Raw genomic sequence first — 25,663 nt, 5'->3', positions numbered from 1 at the left:
CAGGTAACGGGAACAATGGAACCACCAAAAGTCGAAGTGTCCATGTCAGGCTGCATTATGGTGCCAACACCTAGCCCTCAAGCTCGTGGAGTGCCAATAACAACATACGAAGGGCCACTGGTAAGCACGTTGTTTACAGACAACCTGACCATGTTTGTTATTTTTTATTTTTGAGATACATGCTGGACAGTGCGTATTAAACAGAGTCTTAAATAACGATTTAAACACTTGTGTTCTGAATAAAATTGAATAGAATCTATAAAATAACTAAAAATACATCAAAAGTACAATCTTATATAAATTAATATGATTTTGTGTGTAACGACGTGAAACGTAAATTCTCCAAGATATGTGATGCACAAACTAACTTTGCTTGGTTTTGGCTAGCATGGGAATGCGGGTGCTGCTCCATCACCAGGGGGCCAGTATGGACTTGTCCCCCCACATCGATCCCAGAGTCCTCCATTGCCCCCACCTGCCCATCATCATGCTAACGCTTCTCAGGTACTTACTTATACAACATTTATCTCCATGAAGATACGTTATAAATCGAGAGTAACATCTTTCGGCATTCTTTATCGAAACAAATATTCACTAACTTACAAGGAGAGTGCAAGGTCGACGAGTCTCAGATTTGATTGAAACTTTGTACAGTTATGGATCTCGTTTTCCTGTTAATATGTATACCCCATTATAGGCGCAGATACTCAATAGTTTTTAAGATATTTATAATTATAAGTTTTCATTTCCATGAATACATATACAGGGTGAACATTATGAAGTTATACAGACGAATCTTCAAAAATATTGATTATACGCAAAAATGTTTCAGATGAAAGTTGTTCAGTACCAAGGGGGACATCATGTGGTGGAGCTTTCATTTTTCCCGGTGGAAACTCCAAGGTGAGGTGAAGGTCACCTTGACTTTTTTAAATAGATACACCTACTTTCTGTATCATGAATCGATAGACTATTGAATTCTGAGTAAAAATGTATTGACCTCCATATATCCTAAATATAATAGTTAACGAGATATTATCGAAACAATTTTCTTTCGTCTTTGGATAATATCTCGTCAACTATTAGGTTCAGGACATATGAAGGTCAACACTTTTATACTCAGAACTTGATCCTCTATTGATCTATGGTATAAAAAATAGGACATTCCATTAAAAAAAATAAAGTTGACCTTCACCTCACCTTGGAGTGTCCACCGGTGAATATAAGAGCTCCACCACATGATGCCCCCCTCGATACTGAACAACTTCCTTCTGAAACATTTTTGCGTATAATCAATATTTTTGGAGATATTCGTCTGTAACACTTTATAATGTTCACCCTGTATGTACATATATTCCTGGTAAGAAGAAACTTTAATTATAAATATCTTAGAAACTATTGAGTATCTGCGCCTATAATGGGGTATACATGTTAACAGTACAAAGTTTCAATCAAATCTGAGACTTATCGACCTTGCACTCTTCTGAAGCACATTAGAACTTCAATCATAAACCAACAAGTCAGCCCAGTAACGTAATCAATTTCGCTTGAGATTATTATGTGAAAAGAACAGAGATTCTTAAGCTTCTTTTGTGATGCAACATAATTATTGAAAATCGTATTTATAGGAGATGGAACAACAGCAATTCTTCTGCACTCTACGATTCTAATGTGTCACATTTTCTTGGCAGGGTGACGTCGTGAACCACTTTGGAGGGCTGCCGCGTGGTGCAGAGCTACCGCCGCACTACATGCATCCCCAAGTGCTGCAGTATCAGTATTTGCGTGCTCAACAGGAAGCCTTGACAGCTCCGCGCATAGCGTATCACATTCCAAGAACTAGATCTCCTCATTTACCATTAGACCCGAAACTGGAGCCCGGCATAGAAGATAGTCATAGTCCGCCATTGGAGCTCAGAAGGAGTACGAAAACGCCACAGGATCGCACCACGGATAGTCCTCAAGTAGCTCAGGTTTACATGTTACACGGAGCACCGAGATTACCACCGCCGCCTCCGCAGTACAACGCGGGTGGCAATCCATCTTTAACTGCTCCAGTCGCTGCACGCGGAGGATTCTACGAACCACCGCCAGCGCATTTGCGTTCCCAATATCCGATTGCAGCCAGCGAAGCGCCCAGCGATAGGGCCATTACGCCAGACAGGCCCAGGAAACACCAAGTTGTCACGCCACCGCACGCCTCGCAAGTACCACCGCAGGCAGACTCGTTTCAAATGTTGCTGCAACGTTATCCGGTTATGTGGCAAGGCCTCCTGGCACTCAAGAACGACCAAGCTGCAGTACAAATGCATTTTGTTTTCGGTAACCCCAACGTAGCGAGGGATAGTCTACCCTGTAACAGCGATGGCTCCACACCACCGTTGAGAATTGCTCAAAGAATGAGACTGGAACAAACGCAGGTCGACGGGGTGGCCAGGAAGATGCAAGTACGTATCCAAATTCATTTTTATATGTCTTAGGCGGTACAGTGAGATGTGAAATCTGTCTAACTGTTAACTAAAAAGCTAACGGTTAAATATCAATACAACAGCACTGAATTAATGCTATTTTCTGTTTTGTCATAGATGGACAATGAACATTGCATGCTTCTCGCGCTTCCGTGTGGACGAGACGAGGTTGACGTGTTGCAACAGAGTAAGAACCTTCAGACTGGATTTATAATGTATTTACAACAGAAGCAGGCCGCTGGAATTGTTAATATCGCTGCACCAGGATCGCAACAGGTACGCAAACGTCCAAACAAAGAACTTCGTTAATTTTGTGTGCTTAGCACAAGTTTCACTTATTTCGTTCATAGAAGCTATCGCCGTTATTAAGGACAATTCATAGTTTCTGGATATTTTTGGCAGTAATAAATTGATTTTTATTAATTTCGTGACCACCATAGCGTTCAACGCGTTAACTGTTCGTCCAGGTGCTGAAAATATTGTGGTACACAAACAATATGAATTTTCTTTTGCATTTTTGCAAGTTGAAGTGTGCAGGGTGTTCAGCATGTGCTTTTTTCTCACATCACCTGAACACCCCGTATGAACGCGATGACGAGCGTGTTCGAGGCATGGAGAATAGTTTGGTGGACAGACGAGTGACGAGATCTGTTTAATTTTCCAGCCTGCATACGTAGTCCACATCTTCCCGGCGTGCGATTTCGCGAACGAAAGTCTGGCGCGTATCGCTCCGGATTTGCTCCACCGGGTCGCGAAGATCGCCCATTTGCTCATCGTCATTGCCACGGTTTGAGGCCAGCCAATGGTCTACTGGATTACAATCTACCTATATCTCTCGCCTTCACGCGCTGTAGGACGCTTCGCATGTGGCATGAAGCCTGGAGTGTCCTTCCGACGGAGCGCAGAGTCGTACAACAGAATAATGCTGAAATAGAACACGAGAACAAGGAGAAGAGAGTTCCGTCGAAGGGAAAGATTTCTCCTCCGAAGATATATCTATATATACATACATATATATATATATACATATATCAGTGACAATCAAATGAATTTTGGCGAATCGTGCCGATTTCACGGATCGTTGGCCTAAAGCTTTGGGTACACGGGGTTGTGTTTAGCGGGGGAGGCTAGCCAGGTCAATGCGTGAACATCACCGGGCCTGCCTTCCCCACCAAAAAATACGAAACGGGAAAACGCGATCGCATTTGTCTAATGATGGCTCTCGCAGTATAGAACGTTCGCCAACTGACAACTTTTGTGAGATCGACCGACATCACTCTTGGTCCTTCTGACAAGCGGGTCAGGCACAACCCCAGTCCTTAGCGAAGACCTTCGATTAAGGGGAAAAAAAGAAATAAATAATGATGAACCACGCGATGTCCTCGAGGCAAAAAAATAACTTACGTACGCGAGTAGGACACATACGACACCCGCCCCCTCTAAAAAAAAAGAAACACGTATACACATGCATACACATTATGGACACACGTACATACACGTACAACGTATACAAAAGTTCGTCCCTCGTCTAGATAAACAGTAAATGAAACCATTACCTACCGTTGCTCTAGATGGACAGTTGATTTCGTAAGTAAGAAATAGAGGAAGAAAAAAAACTAACGTACCCCTACTACTATACACGAGCTATTTTAAGTAAGGCTTAGATATTAATGATACTGTGTAAATTATAAGCGAGCCAGCGAGGGCATAACTACTGTGATTTTAATTATTTAACGATACATGTCTGCGTAAAGACGAAGAAAACAAAAAGTAAAAACATATAAAATGGTGACCGCGGTGGGGTCCCGGTCGCGCGCGGTATGTGATGTGTTTTTTGTATAATACTGCTCTATATAAATACCTATGTATTATATTACTGTAACAATAGTTGCTGCTGCCGCTGTTGCTGCTGCTGCTCGTGTCGAAGTAGAAAGTAAAGATACAGAGATCTAGACACCTCTAGTGAAGAAGAAGAAAAAAAAATAAGTACGATGAGCGAAAGGACTACCTAAATAGCGTTTATCCCTAATGTAATATAATTTCCCATAGCAGGATGTAACATATTATTATCATTATTATCATCTTAGCACTATGTACATTATAAAAAAATTTTTAATATTCTTATTTTGATTCTTTATTATATCATTAATAATATTACTACGGTCATCATCATCACTAGTACGCTACCATTATTATTATTATTATTATTAATTATATTATATTATTATTAATTATATTATTATTATTATTGTCATTCATTATTATTAATTATTATTGATTACTACTACCATTACTGCTACTACTACTATTACTACTATACTATTATCATCACTACTACTACTATTATTATTACCACTACTCTACTACTACTATTATCGCTGCTATCAATTATTATTAACGTTATTACACCAGGCTAGTTAGGACGTACCAATCCGCACATTGATAGAAGATGGGGCTTAAAGTATGTCGTACCGGAAAGAAAACAGTACGACCGATCTCATTGACCATTGACGTCGCCCCCGTTCTATACACTTCCATCCCCCGCCCCCAATTTCTCTTACTCCCTTGTCGCCTTCTGCGCGATGTGTCATAGACTCTTTAGCGATCGCGTCGAGGATAATAAAAAAAAATGCGCTTACGTGTATAGACCAGAAGTTACACTATATCACACGGAGCCGTGAAAACAAAACATATTAAGTAATATAAAGAAACTTACCTATTTACGATATTATTGCTGCTGCGTGTAGAGCGCATGCCTCTAGAGAGTAACGTTATGTAAAACCAATTTGGGGATGGTCAAAACATGTTTTATTCCTTGCTATCGTGACCAAATCGATTTAAAAAAAAGACAAAAAGAACAGTAACGCAAGAACACGATCACTCTTTTCGTTCTCCGATCGAAATGAGAGATCACCGTTCGGTTCTTCTCGTTATCGTATTTTTTTTTACTTTTCGTTTTTTTTCGTTATCGACGAATGCCGTGGGCATTAATCATTTTCATTTCCTCTCGCAGGCTGATCCAATTTTTCTCCATGGTACTATTCATCGTGTGCATGACCCACGTTTTGCATACAATCGAAGAAACGTTTCATAACCTTTCGAAAAATGAATCCGCTCGACGTTAATTTTGTTTCTCGAGACGTGAACGATACGCATAGTCCAAAAAAAAGTCGTTTCTGTTCTGACCGTCCCCAACGGAACACGATTAATTTAAGGGCAGCGCTGATACTCGTGGAGAGCGTGTGCATGTACAGTGTAAAAGATGCGTTGTGCATATGTACAGTGTAGAAGTATAAGTGAGCGAGCGAGTTAATAAGTATAAAAAAAGCATATATATAACAGCTGCGGATAAGTATAATAGGACGCGGAACGAGACGCTCATGTCGCGGTATATTTTTCGTTCACTTTTCGAAAGGAAAGGAAACAGATTTATCTACTTGCTCGGTTCCCATTCTTTGTTCCCTCCTCTCGCCCCTCCGCCACCAGTCTCTCGTCCTTTCATTTTCTATTCTTTTTTCGCGATTTCTATATATTATACATATATATATATATATAGAGAGAGAGAGAGAGTCGAAACGGTCCGCGACATGCGTGTCCCAGCCTCGTGTCTTATCTATCTTGTAAAATATCTGTGAATATTATGATTTAGTTTCTTCCTATTATAGGCTACTGGTATACAAAAAAGTTTATGTTACTACTTACTTAAGGAAAGAAATGTACAGATATCACCATTTTTTGTTTTGTGTTTTACTGTAGTTATTGATAATTATATGGATATTAACGATAATAATAACTATGATTAAAAAAAAAACTTCAGCACGGCTCGACGCGTCATTTTTGAAACCCGTTTGGAAAAAAAAGAGAAAACAGAAGAAGCGTGTGATTCGTTCCGTTTTCCACAACATGAACAATAAAAGCGTTCGCAGGGAATGATTTTATCAAGCGCGATGTTCATCTGCTCGACCGAATTAATTAGGGGTGAGTGCCCGGGTGAAACGAAAAAAAAAATGGTCGTGTTGTAAGCGTTTACGATTATAAATTCGTCACTTTAGAAGTTTAGAAGCTGGACTTCGCTTCGTTCGAGAGGTAAAGAATAATATAAAAAAAATGAAATACATGAAGTAATGCGACACATAATTTATTTTGCATTTTCTGTCGAATGTCGATTGTTTGTATTAACTTGTTCGCTCGTCGCGCATCGAACAGGACCGTTTTACGATTATTTGTTATAAATACATATATATAAATATACGCGAAAGACGATTTATTAATTTTCGAAATGAAACAACAAGAAAAATAAATGAGATTACACATTTACGAGGGCCAATAAACAATTATAAGTACTACTCGATCTTTCGACGATATTTATACGACAAAACTAAAAAGTTGCACGTCAAATATGCGTATATTAAAATACGAACATCGTAAGTCTCGTAGTGTTTACGCCCTCTTCGCAACATCCGCAGTATTAGGATACATTCCTGACTTACATTGATATTTTGTAATCGGTTATGAAAGCTTCTAACATTATTCGTGAATAAACTATTACTTTTTAATCGAGAAAACAATTGACTTCGAACGTGTACGCATACTTAATTGTCCCGACAATTTCAATTTAATTTGTCTGGCTACACGAAATTCGGCAAGGACGTCCCCGCGGATACAACAAAATAATTTTTCGCAATGAACATTGGGATGGTTATTTCGTTTGACAGTATATATACAGTGCGTTTGATGCATTTCTAAATATATGTTTATTATATTAATATACACATATGTTATTCTATATATATAACTGCAAAATTAAATAACTTTCTTATTGTAATAGTAAAAATTCGCATAATTGAAGTAGCCGAGGAAATATTGGACGAATTAAATGAATAGTAATATATGTAAATATATTTATACACAAACTAGAAATAAATAGAAAGAGAGCCTATAACAAATTATATATTCGCATATTACATGTGGTCTAACGATTTCTACTATTTATGAATGAACATTGTTGACTATACAATGCTATACAAACAGGAAACGGGTAAGATTGTAAGGAAATCTTCTAATTCTAAAACAAGAAATGTTAGGTTATCGCAGGTTGACATATGTCAACTTGATTCAACTTGAACTTGAGTCAACTCTGGTCAACTCATCAACTCTAGTGCTTAGCCTGGATCAGCTCTTACATCATCTTTAGCCTGGACACTGGACATCGACGAGATACTGCGCCTGTGCATCGACGAAATCTCGTCGGTGATTGGGTGTCAGGCAGTGTCAGGTCTATTCCTATACCTCGTCCATCTGTGTTACAATGCGTTCTTCTGTTCCGCGGTTCTGTATTACCGATACTGTTGGAAGCACATTGGATTTCTATTTGCGAACAAGAAAACTATTTAGATACAATGTTGCAAATTTTTCTAGTACATACTTCTTTGACTGGCTGAGATAACCGCGCAGACTTTTATCCGAGCGATGTCTAATCTGTAATTTTATTAGAGAGCTGAGAGCTTGACCACCCGCCACCCGTCAGCCTGACCAAGCCTGACTCATACTCATTACCACTCATTACCCTCTGTGTATGCAGTTTCTATGAAACGATCACGTTGAAATCCTACTCGCGATTTGTGCCGTTGACTCACGTTGACTTGCGTTGACTTCGCTCGTGCATGTATTTAGTTCCAACAGCCTTCGAAGAGCTATTGTATGCACGCGAAGGATCCGACATGGGCAGCACGGAAATAACATCGGTCACCAAGTATTCGAACGATACCAATAACGATGTCAATGACGTGTACGGGCCAAATTTGAGGATTCTTCCGTGCAACAATCAGGTGAAGGAACTGCAAACAATATTGCGAGACAAGTAAGTAAACAAACCGCGGTGTATTATCTGACTTGGTGTATGCAACGTGCTCCTTTCCTTTTTTTTTTTTTAAAGACGTGGACAAACCGGCACGATGCCGGCGCATCGTGTCTTTCGCTTATCGTTAGATCGTTTAATTATCATGACGCGTCTTCATTTGTAGAAACACCACGAGGAGCGACTTCAAATTCTACGCAGACCGACTGGTGAGTTTTATTTTTACACTTTCGGAAAATCATCGGACGTGTCACGCCGTTCCCACGCGAGATTTCGTTCATTGAAACCTTTATAAAACCTCGCGTTCTGCAATAACAGCGCTCGTCTAATACGAAACAGAGAGAATCGTTGAATATTTCATGCGATTATTCCGAAGTTATTTAGATTATTTTTACATAAATAGGTGTTACTCATTTTCGATGATCATGCGATTGTTAATGAAACTATTGTTGAATTGTCCATGCAGAATTATCATTAACATAATTTTATATTTTGTTATTCAGATAAGATTGGTTATCGAAGAGAGCTTGAATCAACTTCCGTTCTCGAAATGCGTGGTCACTACACCCACAGGAGCCAAATACAATGGCTTGAAGTATCAGAAAGGAAATTGTGGAGTGTCTATAGTGAGAAGCGGAGAAGCGATGGAGCAGGTATAATTAGGCTATCGCATAGTATTGACATACAGAGCTATGCAATTTGTATTACGAATTGAGGCTCTTGATAGAGCCTCAGGTTTTCAGTTCTACGTGTTTTAGGGTTTAAGAGACTGTTGTCGTAGCATAAGAATCGGAAAAATATTAGTTGAAAGCGACGTAGACACTCACGAAGCTAGGGTTGTCTACGCAAAGTTTCCAGACGATATATCTGAAAGAAAAGTGTTGTTAATGTACCCTATTATGAGTAAGTACTCAGTAAGTTACGAGTAAGTACACTTTATAATTGTACAGCATAATGCAATTCTAATTTCTTAATTCAAGGTACCGGGAATACTGTGATAAAGGCAATCGCCGTCTTAAAGGAGCATAATGTACTTGAAGAGAACATAATATTATCAAATTTATTTTGTACACCAATCGCAGCAAAATCTCTAGTCACTGCCTTTCCTCAGGTAATATTTCTATGAGTGGCACATAAATAATAGTAATACAAGTTGCAGAAACGTTTTCAGGTCCTCTACATGAATTTGTCTTCCACAAAATTTAGATTTATGTGGAAGTGAAAAAGTTATACCTTTTCTTTTTGATTGGACACTAATTTCGATGTGTTTAACTAAAAATATACAAACAGTTATGCTATAATAAATATTTAATTGCCACTTACTATTCCGTTAAAAATCTTGCTTTCTCCGTTCGTATTCCTAATATTGCATTATTTTTCATTTTTCTCGATTTGGTGTTTTAACAAGTATTATCTTCATTTCTTTGGTTTAACAATTGTTTTAGAATGTCCAGAGTCTTTTTTTTTGTTGATTCTATTAACTAAATCGTTGTGTACATAGTACTATCATAGCAGGACAGAAGTAAGCAGTTTGTAAATTAAGCAATATTTATAAGTTGCAAAAATAGGTGATAGTGTTTGTGTACGAAACTGTATTCCCTTTTACAGATGAAGATTTTGACATCGGAGATTCATAGTGTAGCCCCAAATCATTTTGGACAAAAATACTTTGGTACGGATTAACTGAATTTTATTAGTTTATAGTAAATAAGTTAGCACGTACTATAGAGACAGAGAAAGTAACAGAAAATCAGTCACAGAAGACAGGAATATTGCATAAACAATAATATATATTTTATATAGTCACATGTTACAAGAAAATATGTGTTAGAAATTCTATTTATGGTCTTGCCAGGGCTAATGTACATAAGTTATTCAATTAGAATTTTATATATTCCATGCATAATTTATTATTATTTTTTTTTTGTATTTTCTGAAGTCACACATTTGATGTTGATTCTGAAAGTTCGTACTTAACAAAGCCGTGGGTATTTAAATGAATATTGTAAACCTTCTGCAGGCTGATTTTTTACAATTATTTTAAGGCTGTAAGTAATGTGTTTAATTGTTATTTAACCGAGGCAAAGACCAATCAAGATACGGTTTAATAATCCTTTCAGCATAATACTACCAACTAAAAATTGTTTTTATTTTTTAGTCGGCATATTGTAAACTGTGAATTTCAAACGCAATGATATTATAATACAGATATTCTTGAAAATATATCACATATAAATAATTATGTCTGATAGTCGTAGGTTTAAAACAATCGAATTGAATATTTTCTTGCTACGGTCGTAACGGATTGAAATTTCGAACATTTTTTTGAACAATTTTATTTAATAGTAAAAAAAATATATGTGATATAAGTCTCGCGAATTTCAAATTAACTCTTTCGAATCACAAGAATTCACAGTAATCTGCTCACTTTACGTCTTTTTGTTATTACGAATAGTAAGTAATTTGTAAGCATAATCTTGTTGCTCTGCAACACGAGCTACAATGCTTGGAACTTAATCGAGTCAGACGAGCATAATATTTGATTGACTTTTGATACTATAATATAATTATAATAAGAAATGTAAAGTATAGCAAACTAATTCAATTGTCTGTGTGACAAAGCACAATTTTTATTCGCGTCACTTAATGAAATACGATCTGCATAATTCCGCACTCCTTTTACAGGTGCAAACAATATCTTAAGACTCATTATTTTTTTTTCGGTTGGATCAATTGTACAGCATCCATACGAGAGAAGTACATCTTAAAAGAGATTGTCAGTGTCATTTATTGCCATATTTATTACAGAAATAACTTATATTATAATAAAATGTTGATATCGTTTTTGTTATACAGTTAGTACTGTATACCAAGAAAGATATCCGTTTTATTACAGACCGAACTCATTACAATGTAATGAACAAAACGCGGGGTTATAACATATAAATGTGTTAGTAATCAATACTTTCGTGTTAAATCTACATTAAAATACTTAATGGAAATTTCTCGCTATCTGTATTGATCAAATCCTTCGTGGTTGCTAAATAATACCTGGTATTTATTATGCAGCTTTTACTTGTAGCAGATTCTACAATTCAATGCAACGATAATACTGTCCAAATTGTCACTAAATACTATATGTTTCTTTTTACGGTTCGTTATGCTTTGCATTGATTTATTTTCACGTTCAGTTGAACAAATTGATACTTAAACTTCAGAGTCTCGAAGCATGTTGAAGAAAAACATAATTGCCTTGCAACGTGCCTACAAAAAAAAGTTGCATTATGCAGTCAAAATTGTGATTTGAGAAATCACACACGTGCACTACACTATATTTCTTCAGTGTACATAAATGTCTGTTATTACGAACAATATTTGTACACTTTATTGTATTGTAATCCCTTCTTCATAGTACTTAGTTTTTTTGGAGTCATAATAAATGTACACTAGAAGGATATTGTACGTGTATACATTTACGAATACGTATATATATATATGCACAGTGCATAGATATTATCTAACATAAATCTAAAATAAATCGTACTTTATGAAAATTATGTGCGCCTTTTTTTATGTTTATTTCGAAGTCAAAATAAAATGTGATTTCTGTGTGACTACGTTCCCTTTAATTAGGTAATACAAACAATTTTAAATACATATTAAATCCTGATAAATGTTTTCTATGAATTCATCAATTATTTATTGATCATTCATTGCAAATATAATAAAATGCTGAATAACTTTAATACCATTATTCTCCATATTCGTCATGCTTTAAAATATTTATTCAAGATAATATTTCCATTGTAATCATTTTTATTTAACAATATAGAGCTTAATTACTTTATAAATATTTTGCACAAGTATCATCAAAAACATGTTGGAAATTATTGTTTTCAGGATGTTCACGTTTCGTCGCAGGAGAGACTGCAAACATGCAAGGCAAAGATATTTGAAGAGTTTGTGTTACATACACACGTATACACACACACATATATACATATATATATATATATAAGTAGGACTTACAATTAGAATTGAGTTTCACTTGTTAGTTAACGAAAGTACAAAATGAAAAAAGAGCTTACACGAAAAAAAGAGCTGCGAATAGAATTTGAATTTTTGAAATTTAAACCAAGTATGGTATTACAAAGGCTGTTTATATATATACACACATTTATTTTTTGTATTTATTAACCACAATTCTAGTCCCCTAATTATTGATTGTTCATATAAATAACACATTTTATTTTCGAGAAAATAATTGTTACCACATGGGAATATAATATATAAATATGATGTTAACTAGTTTATCGAATACCGAGTGTATAGGTATACAGATCTAGGAATATATAAGTATTATAGTAATTTATTGCATATCAAAAAAGAAAGAAAAAAAATAGAGTACAAAATTTTATACATATTTACATATAAAAAGACGTATGTATTATAATGCACTAAAAACTAGAATATTTGTAACATATTACTTACCATGTTATGCTATCTATTAATGTAATTTTCCTGGAATGAAAATTTGTTGACCTTTCTCAACCCACATAATTTTAATATTTAACAAATCAATAGATGTGTATCTAAAATTAATGTATATATATACAGGATTACTTAAACAGCCCCTTAAACTTCTATTATTATATTTATTAGTAAAGTCTTATATGCATGTAACAATGATCAGCATGATTCATATACATGATGTATAATGAATATTGTTCTCGCAAATATATATTTTAAATATACCATGTTAAAATTTATTAACTTCAATGCTTACGTCCAACACCTATTGTTTTCGGTTATAGTGTTCTATTATAACAACACGGTGGACACCTGGACTCACTTAGGTAAAGCTTTTTATTTATTATCCGCCTTCTGTAATTCGTTCATAGCAAATGTTTGATATCGTGAGAAGCTTGCGGTACACGCTATATTAAAATTAGTCAGGCTTATTATCTCGTGCACAATTACCATACCATCAATCTTGCGTTCTATATTTTATTCCACCTCGTAACAAAACAGTTTATATAACAGTTTGCGTAAAGCTACAATTTGTTCGTGATTAATCCCTGCCTATTATTTGATCTATTAAGTGAGTTGTTATTATTATGTAAAATAATTAAAATCTTCTCATCTTGTTTAGGTAACAAAGTAGGACCAAATACGTGTGATCATTCATCACTTTTAAAAACGGTCGTAAGTAGGCCTTCGGCAAATGGGTTCGATATTCTTTGCAATTCAATATATTGAATGAAATGTAAGTAAATATACTTTCAGCATGAAAAAAATTCCTACGAAATAATCTATCTTCGTTTTATCTTCCATTTTCTCGAAATACCTGTTGCAGAGTAACAAGGATGGGAGCGTTATAAATCTAATTTCAACGAATCGATGCGTAATTTTGTCGGATACGTTACGTAAAACTAAGAAGTCTGCCTTAAATTAATCCTAACGTTCTTAGAAATACTAATAATGTCGAGAATTTATTTCGATCTCTCGATTTTCTTTTATATTTAGGATGTGCTCGACAATATAGATTTCGTGCGCATGATATTATGACTAATTTTGTGTCGCGTCTTTTATAATAATCGCATTTTATACAAAACTGAGCGTTGTACTGTCCGAAATTGTTTGTACCGCGTTATGGGAAATCTTCACCGTAGGAATCCTATGAGAACCGAAGGAACGAAGCTAAAATTTTTCACGATATTATTCTAGATTCGATATAATGGAAGTCATTTATCGGTACAACTGGTATGTGAATAGTTTACATCTTGGCCTATAAGTATGCGTACGAAGACTTCTGAACATCTATCGAAATCATTTTATGCGAGATTAGGAAACTACAATTTCAGAGTTCATTTCCAAATGGAACAAACCTACTGTATTTCATTGTCATACTTTTCGCGATTGATAGAAGAGAGAACATAATCAATACTGAAAATTTAATTACTCCTAGCGCGTCGTTAAAATTGCGATTAAAAAGTAACGAATAAAATACAATATAAACAATGCGAATTATTAATACAAGGAATTAAAAACATCAGGTATTAACTACTGATATGAAGAGGGACGAAAATAATCCATATATCCGTTCTAGCTAGACCTATAAAAAAAAATTTCTTGGCGAAAACGTGCACAATCGCAATGTAAAATAGTTCTATAAAAGTGCAGCTTATACTTCATTTATACTGTTCATTCTTGGCAGTATCTTCACTCAGCCTTAGAAACGTGATAAATATAGCTTTTATAAAATACCCTTAACGATTAAAAAGAAACCAAGGATATCAAGGAAGTATGAATCGTTCCGCTGTTTGGAGAAAAACAGGTTTACTTCCCACCTACTCTTCTTGTTCTTGATCGTTCGATTTTTCTTCGTTCTTATCGGCGCTTTTCTCTGGATGTTCTACGTCTTCCTCGGCTGTGATATTTGTCCCGCCATCGTCTTCCGCAGGTTTAGATTCGTCCGACTGTATACTTTCATTTGGCAGAGTCGTCCTGTCCTCTAGGCTGAGATGGCAAAAGAAGGAAGCGATTGAGTCATCCAAGAAAAGAAAACTGTTATTTTTAAAGCTTACCGATCGCATCGCATACACATATCTCTACTGTTATAGTCATTACCCAATTTAACCGAACGATTATAAAATTATGCAATCGATATGCGTGTGTATGCGCGTGCAACACTTACCTTTCTTTTTCCACTGCAGTCGCATCCTTGTCTGTGGAGGGCTAACACATAAACGTGTAGTAGTTAGTACGGACACAGTGTAAATTTAGTACCAAGGGCAATACACAAATGAATAAACAAGACTAGAACAATCGACAATGGAAATTTGTGAAATTACACTTGTACTCGGTATAGGTTTTTCGCACGGACAACATTCATCTCGGGAGATTCACCTCTCGACTTGTGGTATTTCCATTTTCTTGGATGTTCTTATTCTGAGCTGCACCGGCTGCGCTAGCAGGAGGGGCCACCTTCAAAAACTCTTCCAATTCGTCCATCTCATTTGCCAAATCGAAATCCTCGTAATCCTGTTAGATGAATCATTATGATCATTAATAGCTCCAGCTTGTAAGTAGACCGTGGATTGTTATGCATTTATAATAGTCTCTCGCAGTCGATGCAGACAATGTTTATGTTGCATAAAGATCCACTACTACATTTCACAGCGATGTCCAATTAGTTTAATAATTACCCCACAGTATTCCTCTTCGTTAAACATTTGTGGAGGTAACGGATACTTGCTGTCCCTCGCAATGCCATTGGACTGCATGAACTCCTTTTCCATCTCCTTTCCAGGCTCTGTTATATCGATTGTCTCATACTCTACATTTTTACTATCTAATATCATTAGGACACGCTGCTGTCTCTTTTTCACCTGGAAAGTAATTGGAAGTAAATCAGAGTACAATAAGGTACAGAGGTACAATAAAAATTGTTTGTAGACAACGTTATCAATGATTAAAATTTTTGATATGTATTAAGCATGGAATTCTAATTTAAACTTTCATCAACGAAGCAATGGAGATCTATGAAAACAAGTTTGACGGGTGTAATTTACTGGGAGCGAGCATTAAATCGAATTTCATAACGCGACTCAATGAATCATTACCGATGACTAATTAACTATTTGCACTTGGAGCTATTTTAGCTGGAAAATTAAACATTTCTACCGATCTAGAATATTTCCATTTCCTATGATTTTTTGGGTATAATACCTCTTACAATACCTAAATGTTTAGTAATTGATTAGTAGACTGTGGATTTTATACGTTTACGGCAAAAATGAGTGGATGTCATTTAAAACAGTGAATAAGTTAGAATGGTCTAATAATGGCAACCTAGTGTTTTCAGTTTGTTAAAATTATTAAAATAAAAATTGAACGTCCATCTGACTCCTGACTCTTGCAAATGATACAGAAAATATTATTTTGCATAAAGATCCACAGTCTGTTGATTAGATACCGATATATTTAATAATGTAAACAATATTTTGAATAATGGTACAGCAATTTTTAGTGGTGCCTCAGAGATATTTTATACGAAATCGACAATCAAAGATAAATTCGCAATAAGCAATCGACGAGCAATTCTGACGAATTGATCGATCGAATGGAGAATAAGGAATCTCCAGATGCATACATTTCGCGTTCGACTTGTCGAGGTGGGCCTCGGTCATTGTCCGAGAGTTTAGCATACGTTTCCGCGATAGCAAGTGCATCGACTCATCCGAAAACGGTGTGATCCCGGGTGACAGATAGTCGCCGATTAAATTAATGGGACGGTCGGTTGGCTCTCGATGTAACCCGATCCAACGTAGCCGTGAAATATCGTAAGAATTCAGGTGCCCGGTAAATCTGGCATTCTCCCTCGAGTCGCGCACACGCACACGCAGCTAAGAGAGAGAGAGAGAGACAGTATTTATTTAGTGTACTTGTACATAGCACACACACATACAAATCCTCTGTGTCTCTCTGTCTCTCTCGGCTCTGGCTCTGGCTCTGAGAGCTCTCGGCACAAAATATCATTACGCTCGGTGCTCGTCGACTGCGGTTGTTTCGCACTCACTTCCTTGTTGCCGCTGATACCCGATATGTAGATTTTCACGACCATCGTTAGCCGGCGCCCTCGTACCAATTGACACACTCGCGCTCCTGCTCGATGTTTGCCACGATTAGCGGTTCCGCTAAATGATAGTGATAAGCGATCTTCGTGAATCACTATACGCTGTAATTCGGAGAGGCCGCCGTCGATGAGCAACACTGATTTAACAGGCCTCGCTGCTGGTCTGGGTCTGGGATCCACTGGCTACGTCATTTCAGGCCGGTTTAACGAGTGTTCTCATGCGCGGATGCACAACGATATATCTTGTTGCTTATGTTAGATCGTTTACTCGACACGCTCGCAGCCGAGAATCAACTGCGATCCTGATACCAAAGACCTGTACAACCCTCCGCGAAATCTAACGGTCAGATATTCGGGTCACAGCCACGGCTACCTGCCCGTGAAAATTTTTCGACCGGACTGTGAATTGCATACTCGCCCGTGCCTTTCGCCTCTCGTTTCAGGCGGTTCTATATGTTCTGCTCTTTTTTTTACAATGGTAATGCTTCCGTGCTTTCTCCGACGATCGTACAGGAGAATGTCGACAAATGGGGATCCCGGTTCGATCATGTCGGAGATCAACCAGCGGAAACGCGCGGGTTTATTTTCTCATCAGATGCGATTCGAATTCGCGCTTTCCCTCTATACGCCATTGCATTCGCGTTTCCGGCGATTCGAGCGCGCCGTGGAAATTGGGCTTTATATTACAACCAAAGATAACATATGTGGTGCTTGCATAAATATCTATAAATAATTTCTAACCGTAACAATTTTCAGTAAATTCTGCCAGAAATTAATCGCTTATTATTCATTCCCCGACACATTATATTTGCATTTATTGATAAAAAATCAAGAGTATTGGATATTCATTACAGCAGCAAATGATTTGTGCCGCTTTTCCCATAAGACGCAATGCAAATTCCGGCACGAATTATTTGCTCTTCCCAAATTTCCGTACAACGCCATTTCATGCAGCGGCAAAACGCTCAAACTGTTAGCCAAATGTTACCGACAGAGTACAGGTCGGTAACAGCGCCGTGTAGCGGTAGATTCGGAACTATATTTGACTAACGGTTTGAGCGTTTTGCCGCTGCATGAAATGGCGCTGTACAGAGTTTCGGAAGAGCAAATAATTCGTGCCAGAATTAACATTGCGTCTTATGGGAAGAGCGGCACGAATCATTTGCAGCTGTGATGAACATCCAATATTTTTCATTTTGCATGAATAAATTATCTTTATTGTACAGTACAGACTAGGGCTGTAACTTTCCTTCGAAGGTCGAAGATTTCGAAGCATCGAAGCTTCGATTTCAGAAACTTCGAAGTTCCGAAGTTTCGAAGCTACGAAATCTTCGACCTTCGAAGGAAAGTTACAGTCCTACTGAATACGTGAGTTTTGTCAAGCGCCAAGCCTGTCTCGCCTTTCTTTTCATTTAGTCCGCGATATCCGATTTCACCGAATTTAATAAAACTCATTAAAATTTTGTTTGCAAAGTATTATTTTTTAAGTACATTCGTGATATATGATCCCGAAATTTATTAATAGAATGCACTCTTTTAAATTTAATTTAATTACGAAAAATCAAAACGGAAAGTTCAGTGTCAGTCACCGGTGACTGAAAGTTAATATTTTTATTTATCAAAAATCGTGACATGGTATGGAACTCATAAGTTACAACTTCATACATTTCGAAGACTTTGAAATTTCGAGCACTTCGAAGCTTCGGAAAAGTTACAGCCCTAGTACAGACGCAGAGGATTCTCCAGTATACACCCAACAATTTTTTTAGCCCGTGAATAACAATTTCATTGAATATTTAACATTTAACCATCTATGGTCATCTGTCAACGACGCGTGCAGTGCCGCCAGAATCAACCAGACTGGTTGATTTTTCCTCTCCTCCTTCTCACCTTCCACTATCATATTCCAGCGCCATGAGCATACTCCAACATTCCACACTAAGACCGTAGACTGGTCACGTATTAGTATGTTCATCAGAGAGGGGGTAAAATTTATTACCCTCGATTTCCTCGATATGGCATGGGATCAATATTTACATTGTCTCTTATGGGAACTCTCATTTGTGCTGGAGTAGTCGGATTTGGCCGGAATTTACCTATGCAGTGTTCCTGTACACTGAAGGCGCAGTCCTACGAACTTTAACAATACATAATGAACCTCAACGCAAAAGGAATTCAGAATGTTTACCTTTGATATTCGTCTTTATTGCATGATATGGTGTTTCGTTCAACTATTTATAAGTAAAGAAGAAAATAATGCAAGCTTTAAAATTTCATTAAAATTCGCACGATCGTCCATCGATTACACAGTCTACGTAATTGCTGCACACCATGTGTCGCGTGTCTTCATTTTCTCTTTGATTTGCATACACGCTATGTTTGATCAAACGCGATTCCGAATTGTTCTGCTTTCCCGTGGATTCGTCACGGTCACGGGCGTCGTTCGATGAGAGAGGAAAGTGAAATTGCGTTTTTTTAAAACGCGTTATTTTAATTTGGATCTAGTAAGATTCTTCTCATTTTAAATAATGAATAAAATTCTAAATTTAATCGTGTCATGTTAAGAGACGAGTTGAAGCATTATTTAACATTGTAATTAATAATGCCGACAAACGATTCGGAGACGAGAAATCTCCGATACGAAATGAAGAGTAAATGTTGCCCGATCGAAAGCGATACACGTATTCAAAGCACCCGGAAGAGAACGTGTGCACAGAAGTAACGATATTAACGTTCACGGACACTTTCGCAAGTGTTGCGCAAATATAATTTCACAAACGCGCCTGAGATCGTAGACTTCGATTGATGGAAATAACGTATTTCGATCCACTTTTCAGCGACCAACGAATCCGACGTCGAAGTCATCTTCGGCTGTGGATGAAGCAATCGTTTTGTATCTCGCTCTCATTGATTAAATAATATCCATTTACGCAACCGTTTCATTGATTAAATAATGTTGCCTTGCCTTTCACTGGAACCGCGGTTCTCTGTGAATTCCTCGAGTAACCGATGTAAACACCTTTTACCGTCTTCTATGGGAAATAAAGGAACGTTAACCTTCGTGCAATTAATATCCATCCGTTCTCATACACAGACTGCAATAATCTTAGCAAATTAATATTCTCACGTTTGTAGATTCTTCCACTATTTTTATTGTTTCAAAAGCAATGAGGTCATTCTAAAAAATCGTGTTTACAAAAGGTCCACAGTCCAAGCAGGTCTTAATGAACGCATATTTACTTCTTTTCTAGTAAATTATATCAGCGATAGATGAGAGGTGAAAAAATTTACCAAACAACTTCGAAAAGCGACGAACCGGCTTTTCCGTCGCAGAAAGTGGCGTTTCTGGTAAATATTTATGCCCGCCGATAAAGTCTAGTTTCCCTAGCTGAACAAAGAAATGATTTTCAGCCGGAAGCACCGCGGACCGATAAGAGTCGTCGATTTCGTTCGCGGAGAGGACGGGGGTGGGTTCGCCTAGACCCGGAAGCGTGCAGGAATATCGGTATCGATATTATCCACAAAGTGTATAAGCGAGACAAAGAGAAAGGTGGACAGAAAAAGAGAGAGAGAGAGAGAGAGAGAGAGAGAGAGAGAGAGGGGGATAGACGGCTAAGAAAAATAAGGAGTCGGGCGCGTAACACGCGTGGACGGAAAGTCGGATCGAGTCTCTCGAGCATACAGCGTGTTCGTGCGTGTGTATGTCTGTATCGACACGAAGAAAACGCTAGGAGAGCAAGCGAGAAAGGAGTTTCGGCGAAAGGGGGGTGGGGTGTTGTGAAATGCAAGCAAGGATGCAGTGGTGGTGTGCCGACAGAACGAATCAGGACCAGTTTCAGGTCTGCACTCACGTTATAGCCACGTTGCTGCGTGCTGTCGAGGAACCGGCCGAAGAACGAGCCTAGGAGGAACATCGAAGAAGAACGACAGAACTGAGGGCGAAGAGGACGAAGAGGACGAAGAGGAGAAAGAGCAACAAGGGACAAGGAAAAAAGAAAGGGCAAACCGTGCTCTCGTGGACTGTGGTTTCGAGTTCGAAGGGTTACAAAAAAGAAATACAGGGACCATGTTCCATCGTGTGTTCGTCCTTTTGTTGGTCAGTGCGGTGACCTTGAGCAGGGCACAGTTTCGGTGCCCGGAACCGAAGGGATTCTTCCCGGACCCGGAGCAATGCGACCTCTACTACGTCTGTCTCGACGGCAAAGCGGAAGAGAAGCTCTGCAAGGATGGCCTCGTCTTCAGGGATGATAACCCGAAGAAGGAGCTCTGCGATATTCCTGCCAACGTGCCCTGCGGAGACAGAACCCTTCGTCGTAAGTTACATATTTGTTTCTTCTTGGAGGGTTTCAACAGGAATGCCACCGTCTAACTTTAGGGGAGAACTGCGGACGACCCTCTTTTCGTTCTCCTTCTTGTTTTCAGGGCGGAATAATTCTATTAAAGAAGACTTCTTCTTTTCTTCTTATTAATTTTAACGAAGTGTCTATGTTCAACTTTGGGCAATCTGTGGGATTTAGGGGAGACCCGCGGAGGACCTCTTCCTGTTCTTCTTCTTGGTTTCAGGGCGGACTAATTCTATTAAAGAAGACTTCTTCTTTTCTTCTTATTAATTTTAACGAAGTGTTTATGTTCAACTTTGGGCAATCTGTGAGATTTAGGGGAGACCCGCGGAAGACCTCTTCCTGCTCTTCTTGTTGGTTTCAGGGAGAATAACCAATTAAACAATTTTCAAAACCTGGATCTGCACCGAGGTCTTCAGCTGTTTTTAAACAAAGAAATAGAATGCACGAACGATCTGCTGCAGACGGTTTCGATGATAATGGTGCAGCAAATGAGACATAAGTGGACAGAAGATGGACACACAGAAAATGTTTACCTGATCCCGAAGTTCTAAAAATGGAATTCTGGTCTTGTCCCTCTGCCAGCGGAGTAACGATTAGACCGGGTCGTGGTGTGTTGGCAAAGATGTGATAAATTAGGGTAAACCGGTTTCCCTGGTGCATTCTTCGCCAAATTCGCTTTCGGGCCTTTCGGTTTTTCTGCGGCCGTTTTACTTTCCTCGAGGACATCATTTTTTTCTACCCGAGAACGAATCTGCATATGCTAATCCCCTCGTTTTCGCGGGTCGGAGAATTCTTTTTAGCAAGGGGGCAGGAATGTCTGATTCAATCACTATTTTCAATGATTTTAAATGATTTAGAAATCAATTTTGTGAATTAGGGAAGCCTAAACAATTCTGACTCACTGAATCATTGTAATGTTAAGATGTCTAGTATAACAAATAATTGTTTAAAACGTCTGCATTAAGTTAAATTCGAAAAAATTCAGCTCGCATTGTTAGTCGGGTAGGTGTGCCGGTGAATAGGATTCAGCTGCCGTGTCTGATCACTGGCAACCATTTCTACTTACCAGATGCGTCGATAGTCGACAGGTTAATTGAGAATCTTTATGCAGACTGTTTATAAATGGCAGTGTATCTTAATCGTCTGCAAGATAGTTCCTTTACCATTTATAAATGACAATGTACCTTTATCTATCGCATCCCGTACATTCCTTCACTATCATGTGTCTCTCCAGAGGAACCGCAGCCAAGCAAAGGATGTCCCCGAGCGAACGGCTATTTCAAGCACGAGGACCCGGCCGCGTGCGATCGTTTCGTCAACTGCATCGACGGCGTCGCACAAATTCTGCCCTGTCCACCATCTTTGATCTATGAGGACAAGATGTCGAGCTGCGTGTGGGCAGCGGATGCCAGCAGGCTCTGCGAGAACGTGAAAAGGGATGTCCTCGACGATGGCTTCGTCTGCCCCGACGGAGACGTCGCCGGACCTCTCGGCAGGGTCCTGCCTCACCCCACGTATCCTCATCCCGAGGACTGCGCTAAATTCTACATCTGCAAAAATGGCGTCGTGCCGCAGAAAGGACAATGCGAGGCTGGCACTGTCTACAGCGAGGACAGCTTCAGATGTACCGAGCCAGAAAATGTGCCTGGATGGTGAGTTCAACATTTTTATTCGCATGCTCGTAAACGGAAATAGACCGCATCTTTATGCAAATTTTCAATTTTCTCGATTACTTATTGAGAGACAAGGAAAAATTTTATTCTCTCGATTCTAATGAATTTTTAACCCTGTATTATGTGCAATGTGTAAGATTTTCTCGTCACTTTGGCGATAGACCGTGTGAATTTTTATAAAAATTTTCAGTTTCGTAGATAATTTATCGAGAGACAAACTCTTATTTTCGAGTCTAGTATATTTTTAATCCGGGCCTCATTGTTTTTGTTGCAGCGAGGATTACTACAAGAACAAGAACTAAGTAAAGACGTCAGTTACTGGACGGTGCATCTGTAACGCTTAATTTTTCTATTTTCTTTTTATACTTAGGAACAATAAACACCCGTGATACACTTACGTAAACGAGTGGCCTTTGCATACACCTCCCACGATAATTACACCTTTCCCCTTATGTAAACTGTTGCAGAAATTGCCGGCGACAACTTTGTCGCTACTGTGGATTTCGTGAACTGTATTATTATATAAATTGTTATAGATCTCTCGCTGAAAGATTTAGTATTTTTCTTCTGTAAACGTTCAGAGTGTGCAACCAGGAAAAATAAAAAGAATTCTCTTCGGAATGACGTAAGCAGATAGTAAAAGGGGACAGATCACTTATTGCAAATGGAAGTCGTAGAGAACAATGCAGGCTGCTCGATTGTAAAGAAAGTGTCTACGAGTAGGAGACAATCGCGATTCTTAATGTGAATCTCGGGACAAAAAATCGATTCTTGTTTGAATACAATAAGCGGCGCGTAATGGTTCCTCCGGCTGCCAGACAATTTCACTTAATTCGCCTGATTGCAACCTTTCTCTTTACGTAATTTACGATGTGCTCGATGAAACGCGCTCTCGCGACCCTGTCCGACGATTTACATTGTGGCCGAGCCTGTAGTTCACCTATTTCGATATTTAACATTGTTCACCTATTTCTATTTAACAAGAAAACACGAATTCTTATGCGAAATTGAAATTGTCTGAACATACAGGGTATCCCAAAAATGAAATTTCCTCGAAAGAGGTGATTCCTGAGATCATTCGAAAGAACTTTTGTTCGGGAGTTATTATAGAAAAATACGGACCAATGAAAGCGCTGCTACAGCAGAGCGTGGCGTTAGCATTGGTCGAGCAGGAATCCGGCCATTATAGCAGCGTTATGATTGGTCCGTGTTTTTCGTTAATAACTCTGTAACGAAGCCACGGAGAGAATTTACATACAGGAAAAAGTTGTTCCAAATGATCACAGGAATCGTCCCATTAAAGGGAGTACATTTTTGGAACAGCCTGTATATTACAATTTATTATCCGAACAAGAAGAGTTTGGTCCATTATGCAACCAGGCTGACACCGCTTCGGGCGACTAATTATGCCAACGTAACAGACTGAATAAAAGTGCAACAATACGGTTAATCGAGCAATTAAGAACTCGGATCGTGAAATTTGTAATTTATTGTTGTCCTAGTATCTTGAACGAAGAAAGAGGTCAGCTCCGTGTTTTCTCTCGGTAATTGCACGCCGCGCCGCGCCGGGGCCATTTTCTGGCTCGAGTCTCCGGTGATCCATCAGACGCACATGACCGTGACGTATTTATTTCGTTTGGTCTACCAACAATACCGATCGCGAGTATCGAGATCGTTGGTATTCGTTGGCTTTCACTGTCCATGCTGGGAGATCTGGTTCCCTGTTCGGGACCGAAGCTGCAATGACTGTTGCATAAGCCCGGTTATACGATGGATAACTATACGTCACGCAGGTACTGTATCAAAATTGATTACACGCGAACCTGAAATTACGGCCGCTCTAAAGGAAGCATTACCTTCTCGGAAAATGAACATTGAATTGCGAGAAAATTCACGGATTCCATATCCGAAATTGTTTAAACGAATTTCAAATTGGAGAGGAAAAGGAACATTGAATTTCAAGAGAATGCGCACAGGTATTGTATGCAAATTCATTAAACAGAACGGACTTCAAATTACAATAATCGCGAAGGACCTTTCCTAAAAGTTAATATTCTCATCTGCTAAGATTGACATGGCTACAATATTCATAGAACCGGTTTCGCGACAGACTACCATTTATCGAAAATAATGTGTAATGTCTTTCACAGAGCAATAAACTATAAAAAGAGTTCGAATATCGCAGAGCTCGTTAGATAAATAACAAATTGCCAGTCACGAAAAATCGTGTTTATAGACAGATTATTAGTCCGTCGTACACTGTGATTATCATTAAAGAATACCGATGATCAATTACGTAAATCTCGATTATTTGAATAATTGCAAGTTGAAATTCCGCTTGTCCGTAAATATGAGAGACGTATCAGAAAATGTTAACAAGAAGGAAATCTTCATGGCTACATATTATAAAACGTCATTTACCGGTTCTTCAGCCAATCGGAGATGAGTATCGCGCATCGTGGAATGCGTCTCTTCGATATGAAACAAGTTAAATCGATTACGCGATTACGGAAAAGACTTTTTTATTTTATTATGTAATCTGTCTGACACATCTTCTTTCGTGTTCTAAAATGTCAGGAAAACGGGGTTCTTCTGCTTGCGCCGAGTTGCATAAGGATATAGGGATCATGCATCAAAGAAGATAAAGATCAAACTCTCTTAATCATTCTTCTACATCAGAAAAT

General features: G+C 38.3%; 4 protein-coding genes and 1 long non-coding RNA gene across 10 annotated transcripts in view; 3 read left to right on the top strand and 2 right to left on the bottom strand.

Moving 5' to 3' along the window:
- Positions 1 to 3,930, top strand: part of LOC143208742 (uncharacterized) — a 100,090-nt gene extending 96,160 nt beyond the window's left edge. For 3 of the 4 annotated variants that reach the window (XM_076423441.1, XM_076423451.1, XM_076423431.1), the window contains exons 9-13: positions 4 to 120; positions 388 to 504; positions 1,692 to 2,447; positions 2,586 to 2,744; positions 3,133 to 3,930. In XM_076423441.1, coding sequence (XP_076279556.1) covers positions 4 to 120; positions 388 to 504; positions 1,692 to 2,447; positions 2,586 to 2,744; positions 3,133 to 3,261 — 1,278 coding nt within the window. In that variant the 3' untranslated portion in view covers positions 3,262 to 3,930. The remainder of the gene's footprint in view (positions 1 to 3; positions 121 to 387; positions 505 to 1,691; positions 2,448 to 2,585; positions 2,745 to 3,132) is intronic. The other variant, XM_076423461.1, reaches the window with a different exon arrangement.
- Positions 3,697 to 8,073, bottom strand: LOC143208795 (uncharacterized). Its single transcript, XR_013008977.1, has 2 exons — positions 7,894 to 8,073; positions 3,697 to 7,835 (listed from the first exon to the last, which is right to left on the bottom strand). It is a non-coding gene; the product is annotated as an uncharacterized LOC143208795 (long non-coding RNA).
- A 58-nt stretch (positions 8,074 to 8,131) lies between these two features.
- On the top strand, positions 8,132 to 12,853 carry Kri (uracil phosphoribosyltransferase krishah). Its single transcript, XM_076423559.1, has 7 exons — positions 8,132 to 8,328; positions 8,492 to 8,534; positions 8,829 to 8,978; positions 9,084 to 9,228; positions 9,306 to 9,436; positions 9,934 to 9,997; positions 12,226 to 12,853. Exons 1-7 carry the CDS (start codon positions 8,132 to 8,134, stop codon positions 12,279 to 12,281), a joined length of 786 nt encoding a protein of 261 aa, XP_076279674.1. The 3' UTR covers positions 12,282 to 12,853.
- Positions 12,854 to 12,960: 107 nt separating this feature from the next.
- Positions 12,961 to 17,482, bottom strand: LOC143208777 (SH3 domain-binding glutamic acid-rich protein homolog). 3 transcript variants are annotated; one of them, XM_076423572.1, is made up of 5 exons: positions 16,796 to 17,482; positions 15,534 to 15,716; positions 15,235 to 15,369; positions 15,023 to 15,063; positions 12,961 to 14,844 (listed from the first exon to the last, which is right to left on the bottom strand). In XM_076423572.1, exons 1-5 carry the CDS (start codon positions 16,949 to 16,951, stop codon positions 14,676 to 14,678), a joined length of 684 nt encoding a protein of 227 aa, XP_076279687.1. In that variant the 5' UTR covers positions 16,952 to 17,482; the 3' UTR covers positions 12,961 to 14,675. The 3 variants fall into 3 exon arrangements, with proteins under 3 accessions (XP_076279687.1, XP_076279696.1, XP_076279703.1); XM_076423581.1 differs by having other exon boundaries at positions 16,907 to 17,468; XM_076423588.1 differs by lacking the exon at positions 16,796 to 17,482 and adding an exon at positions 16,481 to 16,727.
- A 3,205-nt stretch (positions 17,483 to 20,687) lies between these two features.
- LOC143210680 (protein obstructor-E) lies at positions 20,688 to 23,376 on the top strand. Its single transcript, XM_076428145.1, has 3 exons — positions 20,688 to 21,276; positions 22,541 to 22,958; positions 23,254 to 23,376. The coding sequence occupies exons 1-3, from the start codon at positions 21,030 to 21,032 to the stop codon at positions 23,279 to 23,281; spliced, it is 693 nt and encodes a 230-aa protein (XP_076284260.1). The 5' UTR covers positions 20,688 to 21,029; the 3' UTR covers positions 23,282 to 23,376.
- Positions 23,377 to 25,663: the final 2,287 nt, after the last annotated feature.

The sequence above is a fragment of the Lasioglossum baleicum genome, chromosome 1 (genome assembly GCF_051020765.1).
Source record: "Lasioglossum baleicum chromosome 1, iyLasBale1, whole genome shotgun sequence".
Classification (NCBI taxonomy): Eukaryota; Metazoa; Arthropoda; class Insecta; order Hymenoptera; family Halictidae; genus Lasioglossum; species Lasioglossum baleicum.
This window is presented reverse-complemented; position numbering and strand designations above follow the sequence as displayed.

Coding starts and splice junctions, on each gene's coding strand:
- Kri (XM_076423559.1), top strand. CDS start 8,132: ATGTATTTAGTTCCAACAGCCTTCGAAGAGCTATTGTATGCACGCGAA. Junction 8,979..9,083: donor GCGGAGAAGCGATGGAGCAG/GTATAATTAGGC, acceptor TACGTGTTTTAG/GGTTTAAGAGACTGTTGTCG. Junction 9,437..9,933: donor TAGTCACTGCCTTTCCTCAG/GTAATATTTCTA, acceptor TCCCTTTTACAG/ATGAAGATTTTGACATCGGA.
- LOC143208777 (XM_076423572.1), bottom strand. CDS start 16,951: ATGGTCGTGAAAATCTACATATCGGGTATCAGCGGCAACAAGGAAGTG. Junction 15,717..16,795: donor CAGAGAGACACAGAGGATTT/GTATGTGTGTGT, acceptor ATTACTTTCCAG/GTGAAAAAGAGACAGCAGCG. Junction 15,370..15,533: donor ACGAAGAGGAATACTGTGGG/GTAATTATTAAA, acceptor TTCATCTAACAG/GATTACGAGGATTTCGATTT.
- LOC143210680 (XM_076428145.1), top strand. CDS start 21,030: ATGTTCCATCGTGTGTTCGTCCTTTTGTTGGTCAGTGCGGTGACCTTG. Junction 21,277..22,540: donor CGGAGACAGAACCCTTCGTC/GTAAGTTACATA, acceptor GTGTCTCTCCAG/AGGAACCGCAGCCAAGCAAA. Junction 22,959..23,253: donor CCAGAAAATGTGCCTGGATG/GTGAGTTCAACA, acceptor TTTTTGTTGCAG/CGAGGATTACTACAAGAACA.